We start from the raw sequence: 25,241 nt of genomic DNA on the forward strand, positions 1-25,241 counted from the left end.
GTGTAACTTGGGTCCTCATAGCAACGTTATTCCAGGCCTACATTTTTCCTGCAGATAACAGATAGTTTGCCGAGAAATGTGACATGTCCTGTCCACTTAGGCCAGGCCGGGCTGCAGGTCAATTGCTCCTGGGAAAAGAAAGCATGTGGGGATCAGCACATTGGTGCAGTTTATAGAATTATTCTCAACCTCCTGCTCCCACCATTTGCACCTGTCTATCCTCTAACAATCAGAGGGCACCTGGGGGGAGGGGTGTGGAGGATGAGGAGCCCAACCAGAAAGGGAGGTGGGTCCCTGCTAAATTGACTCGGCAGGGTCCTTTAATCTGGATGGGCCTAAGATAAGGTTCAGGAGCCGGATGGATAAAGTTTGGCCAAGCACGGAATCTTTGTCACACCCCACAGAAGAGTCCCCAGGCTGCTGGTCTGGGGGCCCCAAGCTGAGAACTCTGCTCTAGGGCCTTGCTGTCCCAAAAAACATCACAGCAGCATATACAGGTTCAACTTCCTAATCACCATAGTGTAAGGTAGGAGCTCAGGGGCGCCCAGAAGGTGGGGCAGGGTATAGAAGACGATGCGGAGGGAGGCAGGGGGCAGTCATGTCCCTGTTTAGCATAAGTCCCATCACCAAGACAACTCCCGCATAGGTTCAGTATTTTAAAATGACCAATGGGTCTCCTTCCCTCTTCTGTGCAATTCCCCCTCTCTCTCCCATTCCCTCCCACCTATCGTCCCTGTTTGATGATAATTTTCTTCTCATGCTCTTCCTCCCTGCTTTGTTTTGAGTCGCCTCCCTTATATCAAAGAAGGCATTCGGCATTTGTTTTTAAGGGATTGGCTGACTTCACTTATCATAATCTGCTCTAATGCCATCCATTTCCCTGCAAATGCCATGATTTTGTTGTTTTTTATTGCTGAGTAATATTCCAAGAGGAGGAAAAAATAAATAAAAAATATGAGTTATGGCAGATGGGGTAGAGGGAGGGGAGGAGAGGGGAGGGGAGGGGGGATAGGAAGGGGATAGGAAGGGCAGCAGAATACAACAGACACTTGTTTGGCAGTATGTGTAAACGTGGCTGTATAATCAACGTGACTCTGCAATCTGTACACGGGGGAATAATAAGAATTCATACCCCATTTGAAACAAATGTATGGTATATGATATGTCAAGATCAATGTAAAGTTTTGAGCAACCAATAAATTTCAGATGCTTAAAAAAATGACCAATGGGGGTAAAGTGGGCAGTATTCTAATTAGGTTTTCTAAAGTAACCAAAGGGGGACAGAAGTCAGGCAAGTATCATAAGGTGGCCAATGGGGACACATGGGGTAAGGTCGTCAGTCAGATCAGGCTAGAAAAGACCCGGCTGGCGGTTGGGCATGCAGGACCACTGTGCAGACGGCCGGCGCCTCCCTCGGCCCTCTCTGCTCTGCCTGACAGAGGGCCACTCGCGCGGCCGCTTCAGGAAATCTGCACCTTGCCTATTACTTGTGTGTCTTGCTCAGTTCCCTGTTCCGGACATCAAGGATCTGGACCCCAGCTGGACACAATACCTCCAAGACAAGGAGAAACAGGTGATTTCAATAATATATTTTACTTTGCCCATGGATCCACATATCACTTCGACGCGCAACCTACAAACATGACCGAGGAGCTTCGTGTCCCTTCTAACTGCTGGAGACCCCGTGTCAGCTCCGCCGGAGCTCACCTCCTCGCGCCCCAGCGGGCTGCCGCCCCGAGGCTCCGCCCCCGAGGACCACGACTCCCGGCATGCACGTGGCGCGCCAGACACGCATTTCCGGCGCGCCTGCGGGAGGGGGCTCCCGCGGAGAACCACATCTCCCGGCATGCCCCTGCGCGCCCGAACGCACTTCCGGCGCGGCGGCGACGGCACGCCCCCGGCGGCTGCGGCGGCGGCAACCAGGCGACCGCTCGGGCGGCGGCGGCGAGTGACGGGCGGCCGGGCCGACGGGAGCCGGGGCGGGGCGGCGGCGCGGCCCAGCGGAGGAGAGCCCGGCGGCTCGCCCCGCCCCCGCCCCGCCCGTGCGCCCCGGTGACCTTCACGGGCTCGGGCGGCGGGTGCAGGCCCGGGCGGCGGCGCGATGTTCGTGCAGGAGGAGAAGATCTTCGCGGGCAAGGTGCTGCGGCTGCACATCTGTGCCGCGGACGGCGCCGAGTGGCTGGAGGAGGCGACCGAGGACACCTCGGTGGAGAAGCTCAAGGAGCGCTGCCTCAAGCACGTAAGGCCCGGCCCCGCGGTCCCCGCCCCGGCCCGGACCCCGACCTCGGCGCCCGCGCTCCGGCCGTATCCGCCCGCGGCGGGGGCAGCGCCTCCAGCTCCTTAGCTCGGTACCCTCCTTCCCGACTCGGAAACCTCTGGGCGCTATTTCTGAGCCCAGCCTCCAGGCCTAGCACTTTACGTGCCTCCTGCATTTAATTTCCACAGCTACTTGGGGAGGTAGGGCAGATGGGAAAACGGAGGCCGGCGAGGACAGCCTGACCCGAGCAGAGCTCGTGGTTTTCTGGCGTCCGTGCTTGCTTCCTTGCTGTTGGGTAAGGCTTTTGTTCTTCAGTGGCTCCCGCAAGAGCTGGGAGTTAGTGTGCGTTCCTTAATTAAGAGGACCCTTTCCTGTCCCTGCAGAGCCAGCTGCTTGGAGCGATTTCCTGTGGCCAGCCAGCCGGCCTGGGGTTGGCTCCTAGCTGGTGTCACTTAAAATAGTGCCACAGTGGGACAAGTCTCCCGGCTCTTGGTTTTTCTGCCGGGTAAAATTGATTTAGTGGAAAGGTCCAGGACAAAGGGTTTCCTCACTGGGAGTACCACTTGCTGAAGTTTATTCATAGGAAATACTTCTTAAATTGTTAGGCCCTCTGGGTTGCTAATTTCTGGAACTAGTTCTTGAGGCCTTTGCCTCTCACTAAGTTCAGGTGAGACATCTATTCACCTCTCAGGCCCTGGTGGCCTGTACTTTGTGATGTAATTTTGCCTGGCAGAATTTAGCCACAGCTTTTTAATGGGGACTTTAGGTGAAAAGTTACATACTTAGTCCTCAGGTTGCTTGCATTAAAATATGGTTTGGCATTGTCTCTTAAGGTAAACTTTCAGTTATTATTTTATTAACTGCTTGCAAATAGTACTTTTTCACCCCTCCAGTGAGGGGTGGAGCTGATCTTATGGGACTTATGATTTTGTGGAGCTGATCTGTAACTGCAGAGGTAGGAATGGTGAAACCCAGCCTTCAGCCCCCACTGGAGCACAGTGGTTGTGCAGGTTTGCTTGGAGGGATTTCGAAATCAAAGGCTGGGGATTCCAAAGGCCTCTAGGGTGTTTGTTAGTGTCAGGTTTGTTGCTTGTCTAGGCTTGTGTCTTTACTACCTCACCCCCTTGGTGCTATGTCCTCCCACCGAGGGTGGGCTCCTCAAGGACTAAGTTTGTATCCACAAGCCCAGGGCCAGGCTTAGAGTGGCCACAAAACAAAGGTCAGGATTCATAAAACAAATGTAAACTTACTCTCAACTGCTTAGACATAGGTGTGGCATTTAGTCTAACTCAATTGTGGTATGGATTTGCATAACCATCATAGTAGTATTTTATGAAGGGAAATGACAAATGATCCCTAGATACAGGAGCACTTGGGGTTAATTAGGCAAGTATTCTCAATATGCTGATTATTCATGATATTTCTTGTTCTAGTTGGTATTGCGATTATATCATTTGGGATTTTTTTTTTTTTTTCCATTCTTAACCTCCTTTCAGTTGAGATTTCATTCCACTCTGCAGTTTCCCTGGGAGTGGAGGATCTAAGCATCAGGGACTTCCACACCTTGAGGATCCACATTGGCCATAGGACTGGTGGACTGTGTTCTCAGAAAATGTCCTCCCTTCATCCCACCATCCTGCAGGCAGAGTCAGTGTGGTAGTCAGAAAAGAGAATTCCTGAGTTTTGCACTTGAACATCACCCAGAAAACAGCTGCAGCTGTTGTATTGCTGGAGGCAATGAGATCTGGATGTCTTGGCTTTGCCTTCCTGTGCCTACTTTGCCTGTACGCGCTTATGCTGGTGGAGATTTTCCTTCCTCTTTCCCCCTTTGCCTTAAGAGGGATGATGTGGGCATAGCTCTCACCTAGTTCTTTTGCCAGATTTCTACTGTGTTAGAGAGGGATTGTCATAACTTTTTTTTGGAGGGGAGGTACTGGGGAATGAACCCAGGGGCTACATCCCCCAACCCTTTTATTTTGTAGCAGTCTTGCTAAGTTGCTGAGGCTGTTCTGAAACTTGCAGTCCTCCTGCATCAGTCTCCTGCGTTGTTGGAATTACAGGCATGTGCCATTGTGCCCAGTTTGTCAGCTGTTAAGGAGATGGATAGCTATTGTTACCTTTCCCTTTTTTGTTTTATCCAAAGTGAGTTCACCCTGGCAATCTCTGGTTTCCATTGTGCATTACTGGAAGAAGGGGGACAGTAAGCTCTTGTCTAATAGGGGGTTAAAAGTGTTAAAAAAAATGTTATATATGTGGCATGGTGGAGTTTTTCTGTGATAAGGTGTCAGAAAAGAGCACCATTCTTGCTAGTATAGCTGCTAAAACTTCCTAGGTCCTGTCATTTTCACATGGCAGCATCAGGTATGAGAGAAGGTGAGAGGTGGCTCCTCTGGGGAGGCCGTGGGATGCAGAGGGGATGCAGGCCTCCCTGCCCTAGTGGTGGCCTCCATTGGGGCTTCGCTGCTGCATCCTGGCATGTGCAACAGAGATGGAAGGAGATTGTCATTCGAGGCAGGGGTAATCCATGCTTACATTATGACCCCAGCGTGCTGTTGACAACTGCAGAGTACAGTTTTTGTGGAACCAGGATGAGGATTTTTTTAAAACTCTGTTTCATAAACTGAACTTGACCAATCAACTAGAATTAGTTGTGAATTTTAGTACTACCAAGAGGCACATGCAATATTCTGGGAACAGAACCCTTGCCAAGTTCAAGGGAGTTGCGGCTTCTGACCTACGTCATCAGAGGAGAGAATGCAGACTACTGTGGCTGGGCTTCTCCTCCTCCACTCTCAGGCCAGTCTGAATCTGCGTCGACCTCTTAAGCCTGCATGATGCTTTTTTTAAAGCTGTTTTCAGTCTTGGAGACTAACAGACATTTTGGCTACTCTTACAATTCTGATGTTGAGTGAAGAATGTGCTTCTGTTTCTTCTTTTCTGGTTAACAGTTGTCTGTGTGGGGTATTTTGAATGTCTGATGGCTAGGGAGGTGGCAAGCAGGCCTCCAGTGGAGTCTGCCCGTGGCTTCCTGATGCGTCCTGGAAGGCCTGGAGGACCCTGGTGCCCTGAGCGTTCTGGGGTGGGCATGTCTTGGAATGGCACACAGCCCCCTTGGAGGGCAGGCCACACATGCAGCTTGATGCTGGGTGTTCAGAGGCAGCCATTGAGCTGTCTCACCTGGCTTCTTCCTTTCCTGTTCTTTAGATAATTCTGTCATCTAAGCCCAGGGGATCCATAGCAGTAGGAATATAGTTGGGGCCCCTAGCTCCATTCTGAATTTCAGGGGCCTCCAAACTGGGCTCTGGAAGCATTTGTGTATTTTTTCCAAAGTATAAGTGCCACCCCACTTCCCCAGCCCAAGGCTCTGGCTCATGGGTGGGGCACAACTGAGAGGTGGGCACTGTGTGATGCGTGATGCTGATGAACAGGGAAGGGGTTGGGATGTTGGGTACAGACCCTGGTGAGCATGCGTGGCCCACCAACAGGCACCAAGAGCTCACATGGTCTTCCTGCGTGGTGCTGTCCGCATTGCAGGACCTACTGTGCGTGGTGGCCAGGTGGGCGGGACTTCTGTGATCCAGTAGGTGTGTGGGTCTGGAGGGTGGCCCACGGCTGTGCACAGAGAGAAGCCTCATTGAATAAAGAAAATGTCTGCCTGGCCCCTGCCAGCCATTTGCTGTGAGATATTTAGATGATATTACAGGATTAGGAGAATCTGCTTGGGCTCCCTCCTGGCCTGTGGAGTCTGACCATGGAGGTGGTATCTGGAGGCACCCTGGAGTGTGGGTGGGGTAGCTGTGTGGTGTGCGTGAGGACCATGCTCTTGTGCATGTGGCCGCCTTCCCTGGGTGGATGAAGATATCAGGCCCTTTCTTCTGCTGCCCCATGCATGTAACTGGGTTTCTAGGTGTCGTAGACATGACTGTGTGCTTGTTGATCCCCTGTGAGCTGCCCCAGGAGGGCCGGAAGCTGCGTGCACAGTGTGGCTGTCACTAGTGGGCTGGAGGCCAGTCTGAGGCCATTGTGCTCAGCACTGTCCTGGGGACTTTGTGGGCTCCCTGGGCAGGTCCTGGTCCTTGCCTCTGGGAACAGTTCTTTTTGTTCGTGGACCTCTACTCCTTTTCACAAAGGACTGTACCATGGAAGAAAGAAAAACAAGTGCTCAGAGTGTACCTGGATCTCTAGGTTATCAGGAAACAACAGACCTATTTTCACTCAAAATTTACTTTTCCAGGCTGGGGTTGTGGCTCAATGGTAGAGTGCTTGCTTAGCACGTATGAGGCACTGGGTTTAATCCTCAGCACTACAAAAAAAATAAATAAATAAAAAATTACTTTCCAGATCTTTCCAGACTAAGGAGTCGGTCTGGGTTGCACCACTTATCAGGAGGGTGCTGCGTGTCCAAGCTCAGGAGTCTGTGGTAGGTGGGTGCTGAGGTCAGAGGCTGGGATCATGGGTCCTGGCATTGCATCTAGCTTCTGTTGGTGATGGGATTCTTTGATTTCTTCTCAGCTTTAATGGCTTAGCTAGTAAGAAGCCAGTTGATTTCTGTGTGACCCCGGACATCAGGTCCTGTGTTATTGGCATTGTGACATATTTTCTGTTTAGATATGTGTCATTTGCTTCTCCCCTGCAGTGTGCTCATGGGAGCTTAGAGGATCCCAAAAGTGTGACCCATCATAAGTTAATCCACGCTGCTTCAGAGAGGGTGCTGAGTGACACCAGGACAATCTTAGAGGAGAATGTCCAAGACAAAGGTAAGTGGCCTCCAGTGAGGTGGTGCCCAGAGGCTGTGGGGCATGGGGCCTGGGAGCCATAAGCCCTTGCCAGCATGATGTCCAGTTCTGAGCTGGATATGAGTGGGGAAACTGGGCCTGCTCTGGTTTTATTTTCTTTTTACTAAAAAAAAAAAAAAAGCATGTGTTATGTTGGTGTATTTGTGAAAAATAGCAGAAACTGCTGGGCACGGTGGTGCACGCCTGTAATCCCCGTGGCTCAGGAGGCTGAGGCAGGAGGATCTCGAGTTCAAAGCCAGCCTCAGCAAGGCCTTAAGTAACTCAGCAAGACCCTGTCTCTAAAGAAAATATAAAAAAGGGCTGGGGATGTGGCTCAGAGATTATGCACCCCTGAGGTTCACCTTTGAGGTTAAGCACCCTTGGGTTCAATCCAGAGTACCAAAAAAAAAGAAAGAAAGCAGAACCCAGAGTTGAGCAAGCAAACAGATACATGAGAACCTAACATGGACTTTATTTTTAATTCTGTTTCAAAGCAAAATTGACTCTGGAGTGTCTGCAGGTTTTACTGATGGGCTGGGAGCCACCTTCATGGGGCTTCAGGCACCCGGGCCTGTGCTCATGCACAGATTCTCTGCATCACTTGACTGTGCCTGGGGCATGTGGGGAGGAAACCCCAGCTTTCTGTGTGTCACTTCGAATAGTGACTTTAATTCTGGAAATACTGGGTTATCAGCTCCGAGCTGCAAGAGTAAACTTTGCAGCCTCACAGAGTTTTTGAAACAGCCCATGAAAACGAGAACATTTGAGAGATTCCCATGAGTTCTTTATGTGGTTGTCAGTGCTGCACTATGCCTGTCTCCTGGGCCAATGGTCACCTGTGACCACCCTCCGTCTGCTGCTCTTCAGGCCCAGGAACTGTATGTCAGCCAGGGTTGTACACACATCATGGACACCGAGGGAGGATGGGCTTGCTGGGTTTAGGATGGACCCAGGGGGAACCACGGCTGTTCTGTCCTTTCTTCCACTTACGCTGCGAAACGTTCTTTCTCTCTAGATGTCCTATTATTGATAAAAAAGCGTGCTCCAGAGCCACTTCCCAAGATGGCTGATGTCTCCGCAGAAGAAAAGGTACGTGCCATGGTGTGCAGCCAGAGTGCTCTTGGTGGGAGTCTCCTGTGCTTGAGATTGTTAGGAAACATTCTCTGTACTGATTATTCACCAGTTGGGCATAATCCCCAGTCATGGACCATGTGGCTACTAGGGATTCTCAGTCATGGCTGAGCCTGTTTAGCTGATCTTGGTCTGTCCCTCATGGGTGACAAGCCCCAGAAAAGCTGGCTATATGGTTTTTGAGATGCAGAGGGGAGTGAGGGCAAGTTCTTCAGTTACAGCCCAAGCCTGTGCTGCCGTTCAGCTTAACCTCTGTCCTTTCCTTTTTCTCAAGCAGCCAGATTGGTCTCAATAGAACAGTGTAGCACAGTTGTTAAGAGACCCCCCCCAAGAGACAGCACAGGAACAGAGAGGGGGTACTGCTGTTCTGAGAAGCTGCATTTTGTCTGTCTTGCCGATTCACGTTCATAGAGTGGATTTATGATCTGCGTCTTCCCTTTAACATAGGTGCCTTAGGAAAGCTGTAGGTTATTATGGGCTAGTGGCTATCCCAGAGTGTGACCCTTGGGAAGCTCCTGATGAGAGCTGTTCTGCAGATGGGTCTTTTTCTGCTCTTAACCCAGACTTCTCATCCATGTGCTAGCGCAAAGCGGTCCTATCTTAAAGGGCACCACCTTTGTTTAACAGCTCTTATCTCATGGGGGTAGAGCTTCTTACTCCTTCCTGGGACACCCAGAAACAGTGTTCGGCCCAGAGGATGAGCAGGCCAAACTCCTGGGGTTGGGCCCGTGACCTGATAGCAGATGAGCTATTTTGGGGTCTCCTCTGGGACCAGGGATGTAAGGGGAGTGTACCAGGCCTTGGGCCCTCCTTATCTTTAGCTGCTCCTGGCCAGGGTGTGGGCATAGGCGGGCACCCTTCTCCAGTGGATAGACCTGGGCCTGCCCCAGCTTGTCCTGAACTAGGCCTGCTTCCAAGAACTGCTCCAGGCCTGTTGTTCTCAGATTACAGGTTTGACTGTTGGTGTTTATAAATGGTGGTGGGGTTCTGACCTGCCCCACAGTCCTCTGGGCAGCTGGCTTGCAGGATGCAGTGGAGCTCCTGGACCTGCTCCTCCTCCTCCATGTTTTGGCAGAATGACACACTGTAGGATGCCAACTTATAGTTTGTGGATTAATTTTAAAAAATTATTTTAGTTGTTAATAGATCTTTATTTTATTCATTTACTTATATGCAGTACTGAGAATCGAACCCAGTGCCTCACACGTATGAGGCAAGCACTCTACCACTGAGCCACAACCCCAGCCCATGGATTAATTTTTCTCCATATGTAGCTAAAAAGTCATATAGTTCTACTGGTCTTTTAATAAAACCAGTAGCTGGCTGTCACACCAGAGTCATAGTCCCCCAAGGTGACCACTCATGGTGCTTTCAGCTGTTGTCTTTAGTAGTCCTCTTTCTTATTTCTGAGTAGCATACATGTGTTGCTGTTTCTTGAATTGCCAGTTTGGGCTGCTGGCTCCTTAACAGCAGAATGGAGCCCCCAGGCTTCGCCACTCTCCCCACAGGTGTCAGAGCGGAGTGTTGATGGGAGAGGGTGTCCGTGGCTCCATTACTATTGTTACTGATGTGTAGTTCTCTGCCACATGCAAGGCACATGAAGATTATCTGTCTGGGGGTAGGGCGTTAGCCTAGCATGTGCAAGGCCCTGGGTGTATCCCCTGTACTCACCCCACGAGATTATCTTTTTACACAGTTGCTTGTCCTGGAGGTAATAATCGCCTTGTCATTTTGCTTTCTTGCTTAGCTTTTTATCATCACTTCATTTTCTTCAACAGAATTGGTAAACCCTCTGAAAACGTGCTTGTGTATATTAATTAGGTCATCAGTCAAAAATTGCCTTTTCTTAGAAATTTCCCTCTAAGCGCCTGTGGCCTTCATCTGTCTGAATCGTCCACTCCTGCCTCCTGTGCTTCTTTCTCTCATTTTAGAATTGTATGCAGGTTTCCTATTGCCACCTAACAAATGGCCACAGACTTACCTTCTTAAAACAACACTCATTTCTTGCTTGTGGTTCGTTTGGTCAGAAGGCTCTGCTGATTTCTGTACCCAGAGTCTTTGGAGTTGGAATCAAGGTGTCAGAGTGCTGGTTCCTTTCTAGGGGCTCTGGGGAGTGCATTGCTCTCAGGCTCTTATGGTCCCTGCAGTCATAGGGCTGAGGCCCCATTTTCTCACTGGCATGGGAGGGGCAGCCTTCAGCTCCTGGAGGCAGACTGCATTCCTTGGGTGGTGGCCCTCCATCTTCACAACCTGCAACAAAGTTTTTTAGGGGTTGAATCCCTCTTACCAGAGGAACCCTGTGCTTCATAAGGGCCCTTCTGTTTAGACCAGGGTCACCTTAGATCATGTGCTTTTCCTGAAGTTGGCTATTCTCGGGATGAAACCCAAACCCACAGTGGGATCTTCCATGCCAGTGCCCTGCAGCCATGCAGAGGCGACCCGGGAAGGAGCTTGGGGCCGGTGCACTTCTGCCTGCTCTGGAGTGGAGTGGAGTGGAGTATGTCACTTGCTTCCCTGGTCTGCTGGAGCCTGGCTTCCTCTGGTGTCTGGGAAGGGAGTTCATTCTTTAGGCCTTGTGTTCCCGTGTCCTGGCATAGATTTAGCACCAGCAGGGCGCATTCCACCCTGTGTGATCTGGCTTCTCCCTGCTCCATGTGGCACCTCTTGGGCCCTCTGGGTGCTGCTGGTGTTGGGGCGTCACAGGTGCTCTGAGGTAGCTCTGTCCTTCACTGTGCCTGGCACTCGACTCTGGAGACTGATGTTTGAGTTCCAGGCATCAAGTGCTGGGTCCCTTTTGCTGATTTTTGTCCTCGCTTTGTCTGCTGCTCTGGCTTGTTGGCTGGTGGGCCTGCTTCCTGCATGATCCCCTTCCCTTGTCTTCCACCCCCCAGAGCCTTCTGTCTGGCTGTGCAGCTCCTGTTGGGGTGCCCTGGTGCCCACAGAGGAGCGTGACTACTGGCTGCTGGTGCCCACATCCCCTCTTTGCTGCTCTTGTACCTTTCCTGTTCTTATTTTGGCTTTTGTGATTTATCCTGGATGCGCTCCCTGCACCTGCCCAGCTATTCTTGCCTGTCTCTTGCCTCTGAGAGGCCCTGGAAGCCTGTTGGTGTCTGTGCCCATGAGGCTGACTGTGGGGTGCGAGCCCAGCCATCTTGCCTGCTTCAGCCCACAGCTCTGCCTGTCCTGCTGGGTCACTGATGTGAGTAGTGCCAGGGCTGGGTCTCCTGACGGGGCGCAGGTGGGTGCTGCTCCCTCCCTTCTGGGTTGCCGTCCTTGAGTCCTGTCACAGCTCTCAGGGTAGCTTTCTTCAGGGAGCAGCTTGCTGAGCTGAGTGCTGGAGGAGCGCCCCCTGTGGCTCCAGAGCTGGTGCCCTCTGGCACCCGCCTGGGGGATTAGGGGAGGGTGGCGTGGCCTTGCTTCCAGGGTTCTGCCTTGGGTCTCTCCCAGGCTTGTTGGCTTCACCCTGTGTTCTGTTTCTGCCTCCACGTTCTTCACGCTTACCAGGGAGGCTCTGGGAGGCTGCTCTCTCCTTCAGGCTCCTCTGAAGTTCTTGTGCCCTGCCCGCTGCAGCTGGGGGTGGCTGCTCTGTGGCACTGCCGCGCCATAGAGGCCTGGTGTTCCTGAGTCCCACCTGCACTCCGTCCTTGGGTTGCGCACAGGACTCCAGAACCTCAGCTTGCCAGGGTGTATGGCTGTAGCTTGGGCAGACAGGCCTGCTGTTGAGCTTGATGCCTTTATGCTCCTGTGCCCACCTGTGACTCGCCTCACTTTCTGTACAGAAGAAACAAGAACAGAAGGCTCCAGACAGAGACGCCATACATCGGGCCACAGCCAAGCTGCCCGCCTGTAGCACGGACCGGGCCGCAGTCCAGACCACCATGAGGGATGTGAGTGCTGTCCCACAGTGGGTGGGGGTCTGTACTGAGCACCTGGGGTCTGTGAGAGGTTCCCCAGAAGTGCCTAGGGTTGGCGCTGCGTGCTGTCCCAGTATTTTTGGAGGCTGAGGCAGTAGGATTGCAAGGTCTGGGTCAGCTTGGGCAATTTAGGAAAGCCCTGTCTCAATAGAGAAAAAAACAAATGTTTGGGGAAGCCAGGAAGGGAATTTGGGAAATCTTTATTACTTTTGTAGCTTTCCCATCATCTCAGACTATTTCAAAACCAGAAGTTTAAAGACACCTGGGGGCGGGGCTGAAAAGATGTAAACCCTGGGGAGCGTCACGTCTTTTCTGAGAGTGGTGAACTGTTAGGATGGAGCCCGAGGGCTTAAGTTACTTTGGACTGGAAAGTTCTAAGCTAAAAGACAATGTGTTTGCCATGCTAGAGTGGATGGTGCAGGCTGAGGGCATGCTCACATGTCAGCAGGGGGGACGGTGGCCAGCCTTTGACCTCATGCCATCAGCTGTGACCTGGGTACTTCGAGAACTTGTCTGCTTTGTTTTAGGAACACCTCTCTTGGGGTCTCTTCTAGAGAGTTCTGTGTTGCCCAGAACCCTTCCACAGCAGCGGGTGGGTGTCCTACCCCTGCCTCTGTGTGTCCAGCCTGGGACTCTCAAAGGCCTGGGCTTGTGTGGGAGGAGCTGTTGATCTGAACCCAGGCCTGCCCTGGCTAGAGCTGGTGTGCAGAGTCTCTGAGGGCACCGTGCCAGCCCCCTTGTTGTTAGGCTGTGGCCAGCCAGTTGGACAGGTGGAGTCATCAGAATATTCTCTCCTCAGCAAAGCTGCTAACCCTGGCCGACAAGTGCTTTCCTCACTGGCCATAGGCTGAGCGGCACACTTCGCTCTCGGGGTTTGGCACCAGATGTATGTGTGTTGGCCTTGAGCCCTGCCCTGTCCATGTGCACAAAGCCCTTCCTTCCTGAGGGGGCCTCCTGAGGAGGTGCGGCTCCAAGCCCAACCCTCCTCTCTCAGGCAGCCTGGTTTAATTGGCGTGTTAGAACAGGTGGGGCTGTAGGTGACAGAGGCTTGTTGATGTCAGAGAAGTGATTTTTTTTCCCCACTGCAGTTCCAGACAGAGCTCCGGAAAATCTTGGTGTCTCTCATCGAGGTGGCACAGAAGTTGTTAGCACTGAACCCTGACGCAGTTGAATTGTTTAAGAAGGCAAATGGTATGAGCAGAACCCAGACTGATTGCATGACTCTCGTTCCCACCCGTCTACCCTCTGCCTCAGAGAACATGCCGCAGCCCTTGGCGTGAAGCTGGAGAGGTCAGCAGCTGTGCCTGCCTTCGCTGGTGTGGGCCGGCGGCCTGCTGATACCCCGTTCCTTGCACACAGGGCGAGAGCTGGTGCTACAGCTTGGGTTCCCTGAGGTCTCAGAACGTGCTAGAAGCGCTTGGTGTTGCAGATGTGCCTGACAAACTTGGGGGCCCTGAGAACGCCCCCCTGACGTGGCTGGTCTCCTCTCTTCCCACAGCCATGTTGGACGAGGATGAGGACGAGCGAGTGGATGAGGCCGCCCTGCGGCAGCTCACAGAGATGGGCTTTCCTGAGAGCAGGGCTGCAAAGGCCCTTCGGCTGAACCAGTACGTCAGGCCCTCTCCTTCCTGAGATGCTGGGGCATGGTCTCGTGGGCCTGCTGGGGTCCCGTCCTCTCTGCCAGTCACGCACATGCTTCGCTCATTGGGTCATTCCCAATACATGTGTGTTTTTAAAGGGGACCCTATATGTGTGCCCCACAGGTAGCTTAATTCATCACCTTGAATTGTGTTTTGTTTTTTTAAGTAGTGGGGATTGAACTCAGGAGTACTGTGTACTGAGCTCCATCCCCAGCCCTTTTTTAAAAAAATATTTTTAGTTGTAGTTGGACATAATAACTTTATTTTTTATTTATTTTTCTGTGTGGTGCTGAGGATGGAACCCAAGGCCTCACACGTGCTAGGCAAGCGCCACACCACTGGGCCCCAGCCCCAGCCCCAGCCCTTTTTATCCCTTCATGAGTCAGGTTCCTACATTGCCTAGGCTGGCCTTGACTAGCAGTCCTCCTGCCTCACCTCATAAATACTTGGGGTTACAGGTGTGCACCATTGTGCTTAGCTCAAAGTGGTGTTGTGTTAGTTCTGAGCCTCGGTCTTGCTGCGTTGCCCAGGCTGTCCTTGAACTCCTGGGCTCCAGCGTCTTCCTTCCTCAGCCTCCTGAGTAGCTGGGACTGCAGGTCTGTGCACCACTGCACGTGGCTATCATGAGTTTTAAATTCTCTCCTCCTTTGGGGGAAATGTAAGCCAACTGGTGGACCTGTTGGTGCTCACCGTGCCCTTGTTATGAGAGCTCAGCGTCGAGCCTCCTCCCAGCAGGGACCGGGGCTCTATTAGTACTTCTTGAGATTCGTGCTTTTAGTTGCTTGACACAAAGTCTTCATGGGGGGTGGTCAGAGGCCGTGTCCCGTGTTATGCACCTGGATTCATACACCCTGGGTGTTTGGTGCTCTTGGCTTAGAAAACGGGGTCTGCACGGCAAGAGCCTTGGTGATTGAGGCAAGGGCTGTGTGAAGGGTTCCTGTCCCAAGGGGCCACCTGCTGCTGCTGGTGAAGTTGCCTGAACAGTAGTGTCCCTTCTTTGGTGCACGTGGGACGGGAGCCCTGTTACTGGCCTGGGAGAGTTGAATAGAGTGTCTTGTCCCCTCTCAGCATGTCGGTGCCTCAAGCCATGGAGTGGCTGATAGAGCACGCCGAGGACCCGGCCATCGATGCGCCTCTTCCAGGCCAGGCCTCACCAGCAGCAGCAGGTGCTGCGGCCGCCACTCCAGAAGCTGCTGCTGGGACTAGCGAGGGAGACCAGGAGGTCCGGGACGAGCTCACGGATATCTTCAAGAAGATTCGCAGGAAAAGGGAATTCCGGGCCGATGCTCGGGTATGTTTTGTGAGCGCCGGGTGATTTGGCCTCTTGCTACAGCTGTGAGGAGGCTGTGGAAATCTGGAGGGCCTCCCGAAGGCCACTCTATGTTGTCTTCTTGGGGTCCAGGTGACCTCTTTCCTCTCAGTGGCCAGTTGACATGGGGCCTCTCCTGAGAAGGTGGTGTGGAAGTTCCTGTCCAGTCACAGGTGTCAGCCAGCCTCACCTGCTGCTGTGGCCACAGGACAGGGCTGGGTGGTAGTGCCCAGAGAACTGAGGCATCGCGTGGGCTGGCAGGCCTATGAGCAGGGACTGAGGGTCTGGGACACCCGGCCCTGCATGGCCATGGGTACAGTGTGTGGACTGGCTCCCTGCTGCCTTGTGCTTGATGCCTCCCTATTCTGTGCCCCCTGCCCTCCTCTTTGATTAGGGTCTTGATTCTTCCTTGGCCCTGTGCTTCCTGTCAGATCGTAGGCTTGTGTATCTGCGTTCTCATTCTGTTTTTGAGGTTGTTATCATTAATGGTACTGGGAATAGAACCCAGAGATGCTCTAACACTGTGCTGTGTCTCCCGTACTTTTTATCTCCTATTTTTTATTTTGGGTAGGGTCTTGTAAATTATTGAGGCTGGCCTCAAGTTTGCAACCCTCCTGCCTCCCAAGCTGTTGGGCTCACAGGCAAAACCACCGCACCTGGCTCCAGATTTTTGCATGTGGTGTATAGATTGTTCCTTCAGGATCTCACCAGTGGGGTTGTTTGTTCCATTGGAACCACATGTGGCCAGGTCTCAGATGTCCAGGCAGGATGATTCTTAGCAGGACCCCAACTAGGAGCCAACCCTTAGATCTTCAGTTCTGGTGGGACCATGGCCACATACTGACTTCTCAATGTAGTCCTGCAGAGACCAGGATGTCTGCCTCTCCTTCCTGGCTGAGCCAGGGTCTCAGTGCCCACTCCACCTGCGGTGGGCCCAGGTCTGTCTGCTTTCTGCCTGATGGTGCATCCTGCCCCCCAGGGTAGCCCTGCCTCACATGCCCTCTCACTGTTAGGCTTTCCGTTCTGTCTCTGTCTCTTGGGGATTCCCTGTCTTGAGAGTTTGTGCATTTAACTCTTTTGTTTCTTGAAGGCATTCCTCAGATTAGCTGAGCATTTGTCTCCTGATTGTAGGCCTCCAGGGAGTCAGGTCCATTTCCTGTGCTGGGACCCTGTGGGGACACAGCTCTTGGGCTGGTCCTTGGCCTCTGTGGGCAGTGGGTGTGTGCTTCCCCTCGTCTGGGTCCTGCCTGGTCCTTGTGTGGTTGCTGCTGGTCAGTGTACGTTCCTTCTTGTCTCAGCCTTTTCTAAGATGCAGGTCTCCGTAGTTGAGGGTGCTCATTTGCTCAGATGCTCTTCTCCTGCCATTCCTGCCCTTCACCTCTTGTGCTGAAACCCTTCTCAGAAGGCCTTCTTGTGTGGCACTGTGAAGGCTGTAGCTCCAGTGCAGCTTGCCAGCCTGTCTCCTGCCCTCTGGTTCCTGCCCCAGGAGTCCGACAGGGCTCAGGTATTGGTCACACACAGTGGCCTGTGCTGCTTGCTTCCCTCCCAGCTGGGGCTGAGACAACCACTGCAGGAGGTGCAGGGTCCCCAGAGGCGCGAGCATGAGGACTCTGTCCTGCTGCCGCCACGGGAAAGTCCTTCCCTTTGGACTGGGCTGAAGGGCAGAAAGCTACCAAGTGTCATCTGGAAATACTGGGGCATCATTTCATGGGCTAAGATGGACGTGAAGAGGGAAAGTGGATTTTATTGACACTAAAAGAAAAGACCATCCTGTGCTTGAATTCAGCTCTAGACTGCAGGCCATCTGCTGGAGATGTGTGGCATGTGCTTGGCCCCTGAGCCATCTCAGCCCCATGTCTTGTGACTTTGACATCCAAATGCTGTTCAGTGAGTGCTTCTCCCAGCATTTGCTTTTAGACCTTGGAGTCAGGAAGGGTCCAGGAAAGCACACGAGGTAGACCATGAACAGAACGGGGGAGCTTCTGAGCCAACCACACACCACCTGGATCCAGCCAGCATCCTTCCTGCTTCTCCTCTCCTCTGAAGTCCTCTTCTGTTGGTCCCCTTGAAACTCTGTGCAAACTGAGCTGTGAGTGGACAGCACTTCCTGGGGCAGCGTGTCATGGCATTGGGAATGCTGTGGGGGCTGCTTAACACTGTGAGAACCTGAGCAAGAGGGGCCCAGGGCTGTGAGACTTGAGACTTGACCTTCAGAGAATCAAGAGAGACCCTTGAAAACTCAATGCAACCTTTTTGTCTTTTGCAAAATTGACCCTTCAAACACTGCATTTCATAGTTGAGTATAAAGGACATGTTTATTATCTTGTCACACGGATATCGTGTGGAAAATCACCCTCCCCAAACACTGAAGATTAAGTCCTTGTTCACACCAAGAATGTTTACACTTAAGAGCCTGAGTTTGTATTAGATGTAAGATTAATTTTTAGTTTCTTTTTTCCCTAAGATAATCTGAATAGAGCCCTCCCTCCCTTTTTGCTTTTGGTAGTGGGAATTGAACTCAGGAGTGCTCAACCATAGAGGCATATCCCCAGCCCTTTTTATTTTTTATTTTGAGACAGGCTCTTGCCAAGTTGCTGAGGCTGGCTTTGAATTTGTGAACCTCGTGACTCAGCCTCCTGAGTACCTGAAATCACAGGTGTGCACCACCGTACCTGGCTAAGGCCCCCTTTGTAACAAAATACTATGACCCTTCTGTCTCCATTTAAGTTGGATTTATGAACTTGACCTTTCTCTGAGGCTGCTTGTGGGATAGCAAAGCCTCTGGCGTGAGTTCCCTGAAGGTTGCTGAGAATGGCCTGAGCCACACACTCACTGGGACAAACCTAAAACATTTGATGCCGGCTGGCCTGCCTTGGGTCCATGTGAGTGTCATCTGGAGGCCTGGCCACTTCTCCTCACCCCAGCTGGCTTCCCTCAACACCTCCTGGGCCCTGCTCACTGCATCCCGTCTGGCAGCTCTTGGGCGAAGCTGCCCAGAGCCCGCGTGTTCTCCAGTGAAGCTGTGCACAGGAGCACTGGGCAGAAGGTCCTGGTGTGTTTAGGAGGCCCTGCTGAGGGGCTGGCTCCCTCACGGGCTGCTCGGCCTCGGCGGGGCGTGACCGGCTGTGTGGTTCCCTGCAGGCCGTCGTTTCCCTGATGGAGATGGGCTTTGATGAGAAGGAGGTGGTGGACGCCCTCAGAGTGAGCAACAACCAGCAGAATGCCGCCGTGAGTACCAGCAGGCGCCTGTGGTGCGCCTGCGCCGCGGTGCCCCTTGCCCATTGGCCCTGTGCTGCGCACTGTGGCTCCCACGCGTGGTCAGTTACGCAGCTTTTTACGTGAAAGGTTAGCCGGGATGGTTTAGGTGTTACACGTTTTTAAAATACTGAGAACATTCTGGGCCTCGGCTTGCTGAGAACGGTGCTCTTGTGAGCGTGCTCTGCAGAGGAGCATGCAGCTTGTTAGTTTATCTGTTAAACAGACTCTTAACATTGAGTTCCCCCCGGGGACTGCTGAGGGGAGCTCTGCTCCAGGTGGGCTCAGTGGTGACTTGGGGACAGAGTTGAGGCAAAGACCGCCAAGACAGAGGTGAGGAGTCTGTATGTCCACACTCGCAGGCTTGTTGGCTATGGAGAAGTGCAGTCAGGCTGGTCCTTCCCTAGAACAAAGTAGGTTGTTGGGGGCTCTGTTGGCACCCAGGTTCAGTGGCGGGGGCCTGTGGGTGGGTGGTCAGACCACTAAGAAAGCCAGCCTTCCTTCTCTCTCTGAGCTGCCTGGCGTGCGGACCCTGCATGTGTGCTGGGTTCATTGGCTCCAGGGCTCCTTATGGCCAGAACAGCTGTGGGAGTCAGCAGGCATGCACAGAAGGGCAGGGCCGCCAGCCGCTTCACTCCATGTTGAAGGTATTCGAGGAGCTAACGGCTACTTTGCTGTTTTGGGTTTGCAGTGCGAGTGGCTGCTGGGAGACCGCAAGCCATCCCCTGAGGAGCTGGACCAGGGCATCGACCCCAACAGCCCTCTCTTTCAGGCTATTCTGGACAACCCGGTGGTGCAGCTGGGGCTTACCAACCCCAAAACATTGCTCGGTACGTGTGTTTCCCACACTCGGCGCCTCTGCGCCCGCTGCCCAGTCCTGCATCCTGCAGGCACTGCTGCCTAGTCACTGGAGAGCTGGGAGTCAGGCTCTTGGGGATGGGACCGGCTCCTGCAAGGGTGAGCCTGGGTGGGCAGTGGCTTCAGTAGGGACAGACATGAGGAGAAAGTGTGGTTTTGACTTTTGCTTTTTATTTACAAGGGACAACTTTGTTAATTTGTTTCTATTGTGATATGTAGATATGTGCGAAAGTGTATGTGTTTATAATTTTTGGGGGGGGGGGGTGGTACCGGGGATTGAACTCAGGGGCACTCACTACTGAGCCACATCCCCAGCCTTATTTTGCATTTTATTTAGAGACAAGGTCTAACTGAGTTGTTTAGTGCCTTGCTTTTGCTGAGGCTGACTTTGAACTTGGGATCTTCCTGCCTCAGCCTCCTGAGCTGCTGGGATTTTAGGTATGCGCCACCATACCCAGCAGTGTGTTTATAATTTTAAAGAATAATAAATCCAACTGGGCACAGTGTCATACACCTGTAATCCTAGGGACTCAGGAGGCTGAGATAGGAGGATTGCAAGTTTAAGGCCAGCCTCAGCAACTTAGCAAGACCCAGTCTCAAAAAATAAAAAGCACTGGGAATGTAGCTCAGTGGTTAAGTGCCCGGCTTCAATCCCCAGTGCCAAATAAAAATAAGTCTGATAGCCACATATCTGCCCTTCAGCTTAAAAACAGTGCAGGCCTCCCTGGGGATTAGTCCTAGGACCCTCACAGACTGCAAAGTCCACAGGTGCTCACATTCCTTACACACAATGGCACGTGACCTGCGGATGTCTTCCCACGCAGTTTGGTCTCTGGCTTACATGCAGGCCCTTGTGAGATGCCAAGCTACGTAAACGGTTGTGTTTAGGGAATAAAGACGAGGAAGAAAGTCTGGGCATTTTAATGCACAGTTCTTTTTCCTCAAGTATTTTTGACCCTCATCTGGTTGATCCACGGATGCTGGACCCCTGGATTGGAGGCCTAGCCATTGCAGTCCCCCTGAGCCGCTGGATGCCTCGCCTCACTGTCCTGTGCTGCAGAGTCTTGCCAGGCATGTCTCCAGCAGTCCAGCAGCTCTTCCTGCTTTCTGTGGTGAGCTTGTTGAGGTGCCTGGGTGACCTGCTGCTGTGTCCTCTTGTGGCCAGGTGTGTCGCACAGTGGCGGTTCTCTCTTCTACCATCTCTGCCACTGTGAAAAACAGAGATGTACTGGGTTGCTTTCGGTACACCGTGCTGCTCTGAGCCCTCTTGTCCCTGTGCCTGAGGTCCCTGGGGCTCCCTGGAGGCCGCAGCCTGGCAGGAGGGTGTGGTGGAGCCTCGCTGGCCTGAGGTGGAGCTCCTCTAGCAGGGTCTGGCTGCAGGGTCTCAGCTTGGCTGGCCCCTTTTCCTGTGGGATTGTTTTCTCCCCACACTGGCGTAGAAAGCCCAGGTCCCCATGCTGGCCCTGTATCAGTTACTTGCTTCTTGGTTTTTTTTTTTTTTTTGGTACCAGGAATTGAGTCCAGAGGCATTTTAACCACTGAGCCACATCCCATCCCTTTTTTATTTTTTTAGGCAGTTCAGGGCCTGAGTTGCTGAGGTTGGTTTGAACCTGCGATCCTCTTGCCTCAGCCTCCCAAGTCACTGGAATTAGAGGCATGGCCACTGTGCCTTGCCCAGTTTCCTGTGTTGGTTTTTGGCTTCTTCCCACCAGCTGGCGAGTGCAGGGCTCATGTAGTGACAAACAGAACCTGTTTCGTTTCTGTCAAAACCCTTTGAGAGAAAAGTTGAGAAAGGCACTCTCCAGCCCCTGCTGCATCCCAGAGCTCTGCGCTCCCCCTTTCTGGGCCAGTCCTGTGAGTGATGTGCGGGACGACACTTCACGCCAGTTCCGAAGTGTGCGGCTGTCTTTAGTGAGTGCGTTTCACCCTCAGTGCCCTTTCACACTGAACCTGGCTCCCCACCTCTCCTGCTGTTTGTGACCCTTAGGAAACTGGGGGACTGCCCAGTGGCCTTTCCTTTTTCTCCATCACATCCAGGGTCCTTTCAGTTGGGCGCTCATCTCGGAGTACAAGTGCACCCTTCCTTCCCCTCACCTGGAGTGGGTGAGGCTCGCAGGGCCTTCAGGAGTCCTCGGGTGAACCCCATCAGTGTGGCTTCTCCTGTGTGACTACGCTTCTGCTTAGTACCTTGGTTCTTCTGGAGCTTGTTTTTCTGTAGTGGGGAGGCAGGGGGAAGTGAGGTTCCTTATTCTGTAGCAGGGAGGCAGGGGGAAGTGAGGTTCCTTATTCTGTAGCAGGGAGGCAGGGGGAAGTGGGGTTCCTTATTCTGTAGCGGGGAGGCAGGGGGAAGTGGGGTTCCTTATTCTGTAGCAGGGAGGCAGGGGGAAGTGAGGTTCCTTATTCTGTAGCAGGGAGGCAGGGGGAAGTGGGGTTCCTTATTCTGTAGTGGGGAGGCAGGGGAAATGGGATTCCCTATTCTGTAGCGGGGAGGCAGGGGGTAGTGGGGTTCCCTATTTTTCTGAATCAGGGGGCTGGGAAGTGGGGTTCCCAGTCCTTGCTTCCTTTGTCAGATGCCACGCTCGCCTCGCCCTGTGTTCTCACAGCCCCATGTGCCTTTCTGCAGCCTGAGATTTTCCCTGGTTTGCAGAGGTGTTAGGCACATCAGCAGGTGGCTGGGGCTGGGAGGTGGTTGTGTCATTCTTAGAACAGTCAGATCCACTCTGTGCTCTGAGCCTGGCCAGGGTCCTACTTGACGCTGAGTGGCTGTGGGCTGCTGAGGCACAGGCTGCGCATCCCTAATGGGAAAAAAAAAAAAAAGAACAAGAAAGGGGAGAAAAAAAAGCTTCAGATTTTAGAGCATTAAGGATGATTGTCTGGTGAAACCTCTGCAGATACTCCAAACCCAAGCCAGGTATGGTGGTATCCATGCCTGTAATCCCAGCAAAGGAGACTGAGGCAGGAGGATCTCAAGTTCAAGGCCAGCTTAGGACTAGGGGTATGGCTTAGTGGCAAAGCTCCCCTGGGTTCAATCTGTACTATCCAAAAAACAAACAAACAAAAAATGTATATAAATAGATAAATAAAGCTGACAACCTTGAATCTGAACCACTTCTGGTCCGATTGCCCCAGAGGAGGACTACTCCTGCTTGGTGCTTTCGCTGGAGCCTTGGACATGGGCGTGGGCCATCTTTGCTGAGGTGGCCAGGCCTGGCATAGGCTGTCTGATGCTGGCGGAGTTGGGATTGCTGTCCTGCGGTATGGCTGGGTCATTGAGCTTTTTGCCATAAAGCGGACCTGGTTTTGGGAACGATTTTATAAAACTGTTGAGAAAGTCAAGAGTTTTGATTTTGAAGAAGTGCTGCATCACATTTTGTCCTTATCTGTTTGGGCTGCACTCGAGGTCTTCCACATGCTGTGTGAGTGCTCACCACCCCCTGCAGCCCAGCTCTTCCATTACCTTTTTGCTGTTTTTTTTTTTTTTTTTTTGTGTGTGTGTGTGTGTGTTTTATCTGTTTATTTTTATGTGGTACCAAGGATAGAACCCAGTGCCTCACACTACTAGGCAAGCACTCTACCCGTAAGCTACAGCCCCAGCCCTGATGTGCTGTTTTTTCCTAAGATTGAAAGTTAGGTTTTCAACTCAGTGTTATTAAATTTGCAGCAGGCCCTTTGTGCGTTAGTTGTGCCTGCGTTATTTTCTCAGTGTGGGATTGCAGGTTGAGGTGAGTTTCGGGGTCCTGGTAGTTGCTGCCAGGTGGCCGTCCAGAGTCAGGTGCTTGAGCACAGAGGCGAGCTGCGCCCTGCCAGATGGAATAGCAGCCTCTGTTTTCAGATCTGCTGTTTGGGTCACTGTTGGGTATTGTCCAGGGGATTTTAGGCTGGGACTTAGCATCAGCAGTGAAGTGTTTTTTTTTTTTTTGGTTCTGGGGATTGAACTCAGGGGCCCTTAACCACTGAAGCACATCCCCAGCCTTTTTAAATTTTTTTGAGACAGGGTCTCGCTAAGTTGTTTAGGGCGTTGCTAAGTTGCTCAAGGTGGCCTTGAACTTGGGATCCTCCTGACTCAGCCTCCGGAGCCACTGGGATCACAGGTGTGCACCACCCCTCCTGGCTTTTGGCAGAAGTTTTGAGTGACCCTTTCCTCTTTTATGCATCGAGAGGAGAGTCGCCCCTGTGCTTGTTGGTTTCTGGGTGCTGGTACTCAGCCTCACTGTATGTCCACAGCATTTGAAGACATGCTGGAGAACCCACTGAACAGCACCCAGTGGATGAATGACCCAGAAACCGGCCCAGTCATGCTGCAGATTTCTAGAATCTTCCAGACGCTGAACCGCACGTAGGTGGCATTGCAACTCTTGGCTGTCTGGCTGTAGCAGCCTCCCCAGGCATGGAGCAGGAGGGCAGGGGCCCTCACCCAGAAGCCGCCTTCAGCACCAGGCCTGGATTGCTCGGGCCACAGCTGCTTTTCCTCCCTGACCTTACTGCCTATGGACTCCTGGACGGTAAGCTGCCTTCTTAGCTCCTGACAGGTGTTCCCAGGAAGTGGCTGTCGGGTGGAAGCGGAGCGATCGCCTTCTCTCCAGAGTGCTGCAGTGGCTCTGAAAGGCGCCCCCTGGCGAGTGCTGTGGGGTCCGCAGGTCATCTGAAAGAAGCATGCTGCAGTCCAGTGCTTTCGCGTGGGCTGACCCTCCAGAGTGACTCTCAGATGGCTCCTTTAATAAATAAAGCTCTTTCCTATTTTCTGCCCTGGCTCCTGCAGTGCCCCCAGCGGCGCTGCATGTTGTCTGGATGTCCGCCTTCTCATGCTCAGTGTGGGTACTGCCTGCACCTGAGGCAGTTGTCGGTGCCTTGGGTTCCCTGGGGCCCTTGTAGACACATTTTGTTGGCAGATCTGGGGACTATGACATAGTGGGCTAGTTGGTGGAACCAGGGACCATGGCCACCTGTGTTGCCAGCTGTCTGTCGTTCCTTCTTTTTCTTAAATACCATCTGTGTTTTAAAACAAGGACCCGAGTTTCCCTTTCTCTAAACTTGGCTCGTTGCTGCTCACAGCTGCTCATTCTCAGCTGGGTTTCAAACTTCCCTCCACAATTGCTCTGCCAAGACCTGGGTAGGCACCGGGTAGGAGCCTCACCTGAGCTCCTGCTCCAATGCAGCTGAGTCAGGATGCTTTAAGAACCTGTTCCTATTCGCTGATCTGAAATCGTCTCTTCCTTGCCCTGCCACCAGCCCCATGCCAGCGGGGTTTGGCCCACCTCAAGTCCTCCCATGCCAGTCACACCCTTTAGTGGATGTTGGGGCTGGAAGAGAATGTTCTCCTGTTGGTTAGTTGTGATTGAGAAGTCTGTGGGACCCAGTGTGGGGGCTGTGGGCTGTGTGTTTTCCCCAGGATCTGTGTTGGGGCTATTTTCCTACAAGGACATAACGCCATGAGATAGACATGTGGCTGAGCTGATGCCCACCCATGTGGTGACCTGCCCTGAGACGTTGTCATGGCATCCTCCAGGGTGCTGGTCCTGACTGGTCTTGTGTGGCTTCTTACTTGGTTGGTGCATTCCCAGCCTACTCTTCGGGCCCCCCCAGAGGCCTGGGGCCATGGGACATGTATTTTTTCCCTTATCCCAACCTCTGGGGATTGTGGATCTGTGTTTTAATCTGGGTGGGGCTTTAATACCCTGTGGAGTTCTGGGAAGAGTCTCTGTGGCAGCTAGTGGCTACCAGTGGCTTGGGTTTAGGGATATAATCCTGCTGTCCTCATGTGTGAGGTCTACCTGCCTGCCTTAGTTGCTCGGGGTATGCAGGGTGTCATCCTGGTGCCTGCACGTGGTACAGCCTCTGCCTAGCCTGGTGTGGACATCTGTGTCCTGCAGGCCTTGTTGAGGGCCAGGGTGCATTTCAGGAGGCTAATGTGGGGGTGGGCAAACTGTGCAGGGCAGCATTTTGCACTTCGACTTGAACCGGGAGTTGAGTTCGGTGACCAGTGATGATGCTGTTTGATCCTGCTTATTGGGGTCATGGTGACACAGAGAGGAAGAACACATAGCCAGGTGACCTCTCAACCAGTTGGGACAGGATGAGGTGTGGCCGTTGATGGTGAGTGTG

General features: G+C 52.8%; 1 protein-coding gene across 2 annotated transcripts; it reads left to right on the forward strand.

Annotated features, from left to right (window-relative positions):
- The first annotated feature begins 2,016 nt into the window (after nucleotides 1-2,016).
- Nucleotides 2,017-23,881, forward strand: Ubac1 (UBA domain containing 1). Of its 2 annotated transcripts, XR_006856439.2 has the most exons (11): nucleotides 2,017-2,239; nucleotides 6,894-7,014; nucleotides 8,048-8,121; nucleotides 11,943-12,050; nucleotides 13,166-13,268; nucleotides 13,576-13,684; nucleotides 14,786-15,008; nucleotides 18,168-18,254; nucleotides 18,973-19,111; nucleotides 20,086-20,251; nucleotides 23,364-23,881. XR_006856439.2 is itself a non-coding variant. In XM_046465640.2 (10 exons), exons 1-10 carry the CDS (start codon nucleotides 2,102-2,104, stop codon nucleotides 23,477-23,479), a joined length of 1,218 nt encoding a protein of 405 aa, XP_046321596.1. In that variant the 5' UTR covers nucleotides 2,019-2,101; the 3' UTR covers nucleotides 23,480-23,881. The 2 variants fall into 2 exon arrangements, 1 of the variants encoding a protein (XP_046321596.1); XM_046465640.2 differs by lacking the exon at nucleotides 20,086-20,251 and having other exon boundaries at nucleotides 2,019-2,239.
- Nucleotides 23,882-25,241: the final 1,360 nt, after the last annotated feature.

The sequence above is a fragment of the Marmota monax genome, unplaced genomic scaffold (genome assembly GCF_021218885.2).
Source record: "Marmota monax isolate L192 unplaced genomic scaffold, Marmota_monax_Labrador192_F-V1.1 WCK01_AAM20220418_F8-fsc00167, whole genome shotgun sequence".
In the NCBI taxonomy this organism is placed as follows: Eukaryota; Metazoa; Chordata; class Mammalia; order Rodentia; family Sciuridae; genus Marmota; species Marmota monax.

Excerpts from the sequence above, each read along its gene's own strand:
- Ubac1 (XM_046465640.2), top strand. The coding sequence starts at position 2,102 with ATGTTCGTGCAGGAGGAGAAGATCTTCGCGGGCAAGGTGCTGCGGCTG. Across the intron at positions 7,015-8,047 it reads GGAGAATGTCCAAGACAAAG|ATGTCCTATTATTGATAAAA; the intron begins GTAAGTGGCCTC and ends CTTTCTCTCTAG. Across the intron at positions 12,051-13,165 it reads TCCAGACCACCATGAGGGAT|TTCCAGACAGAGCTCCGGAA; the intron begins GTGAGTGCTGTC and ends TCCCCACTGCAG.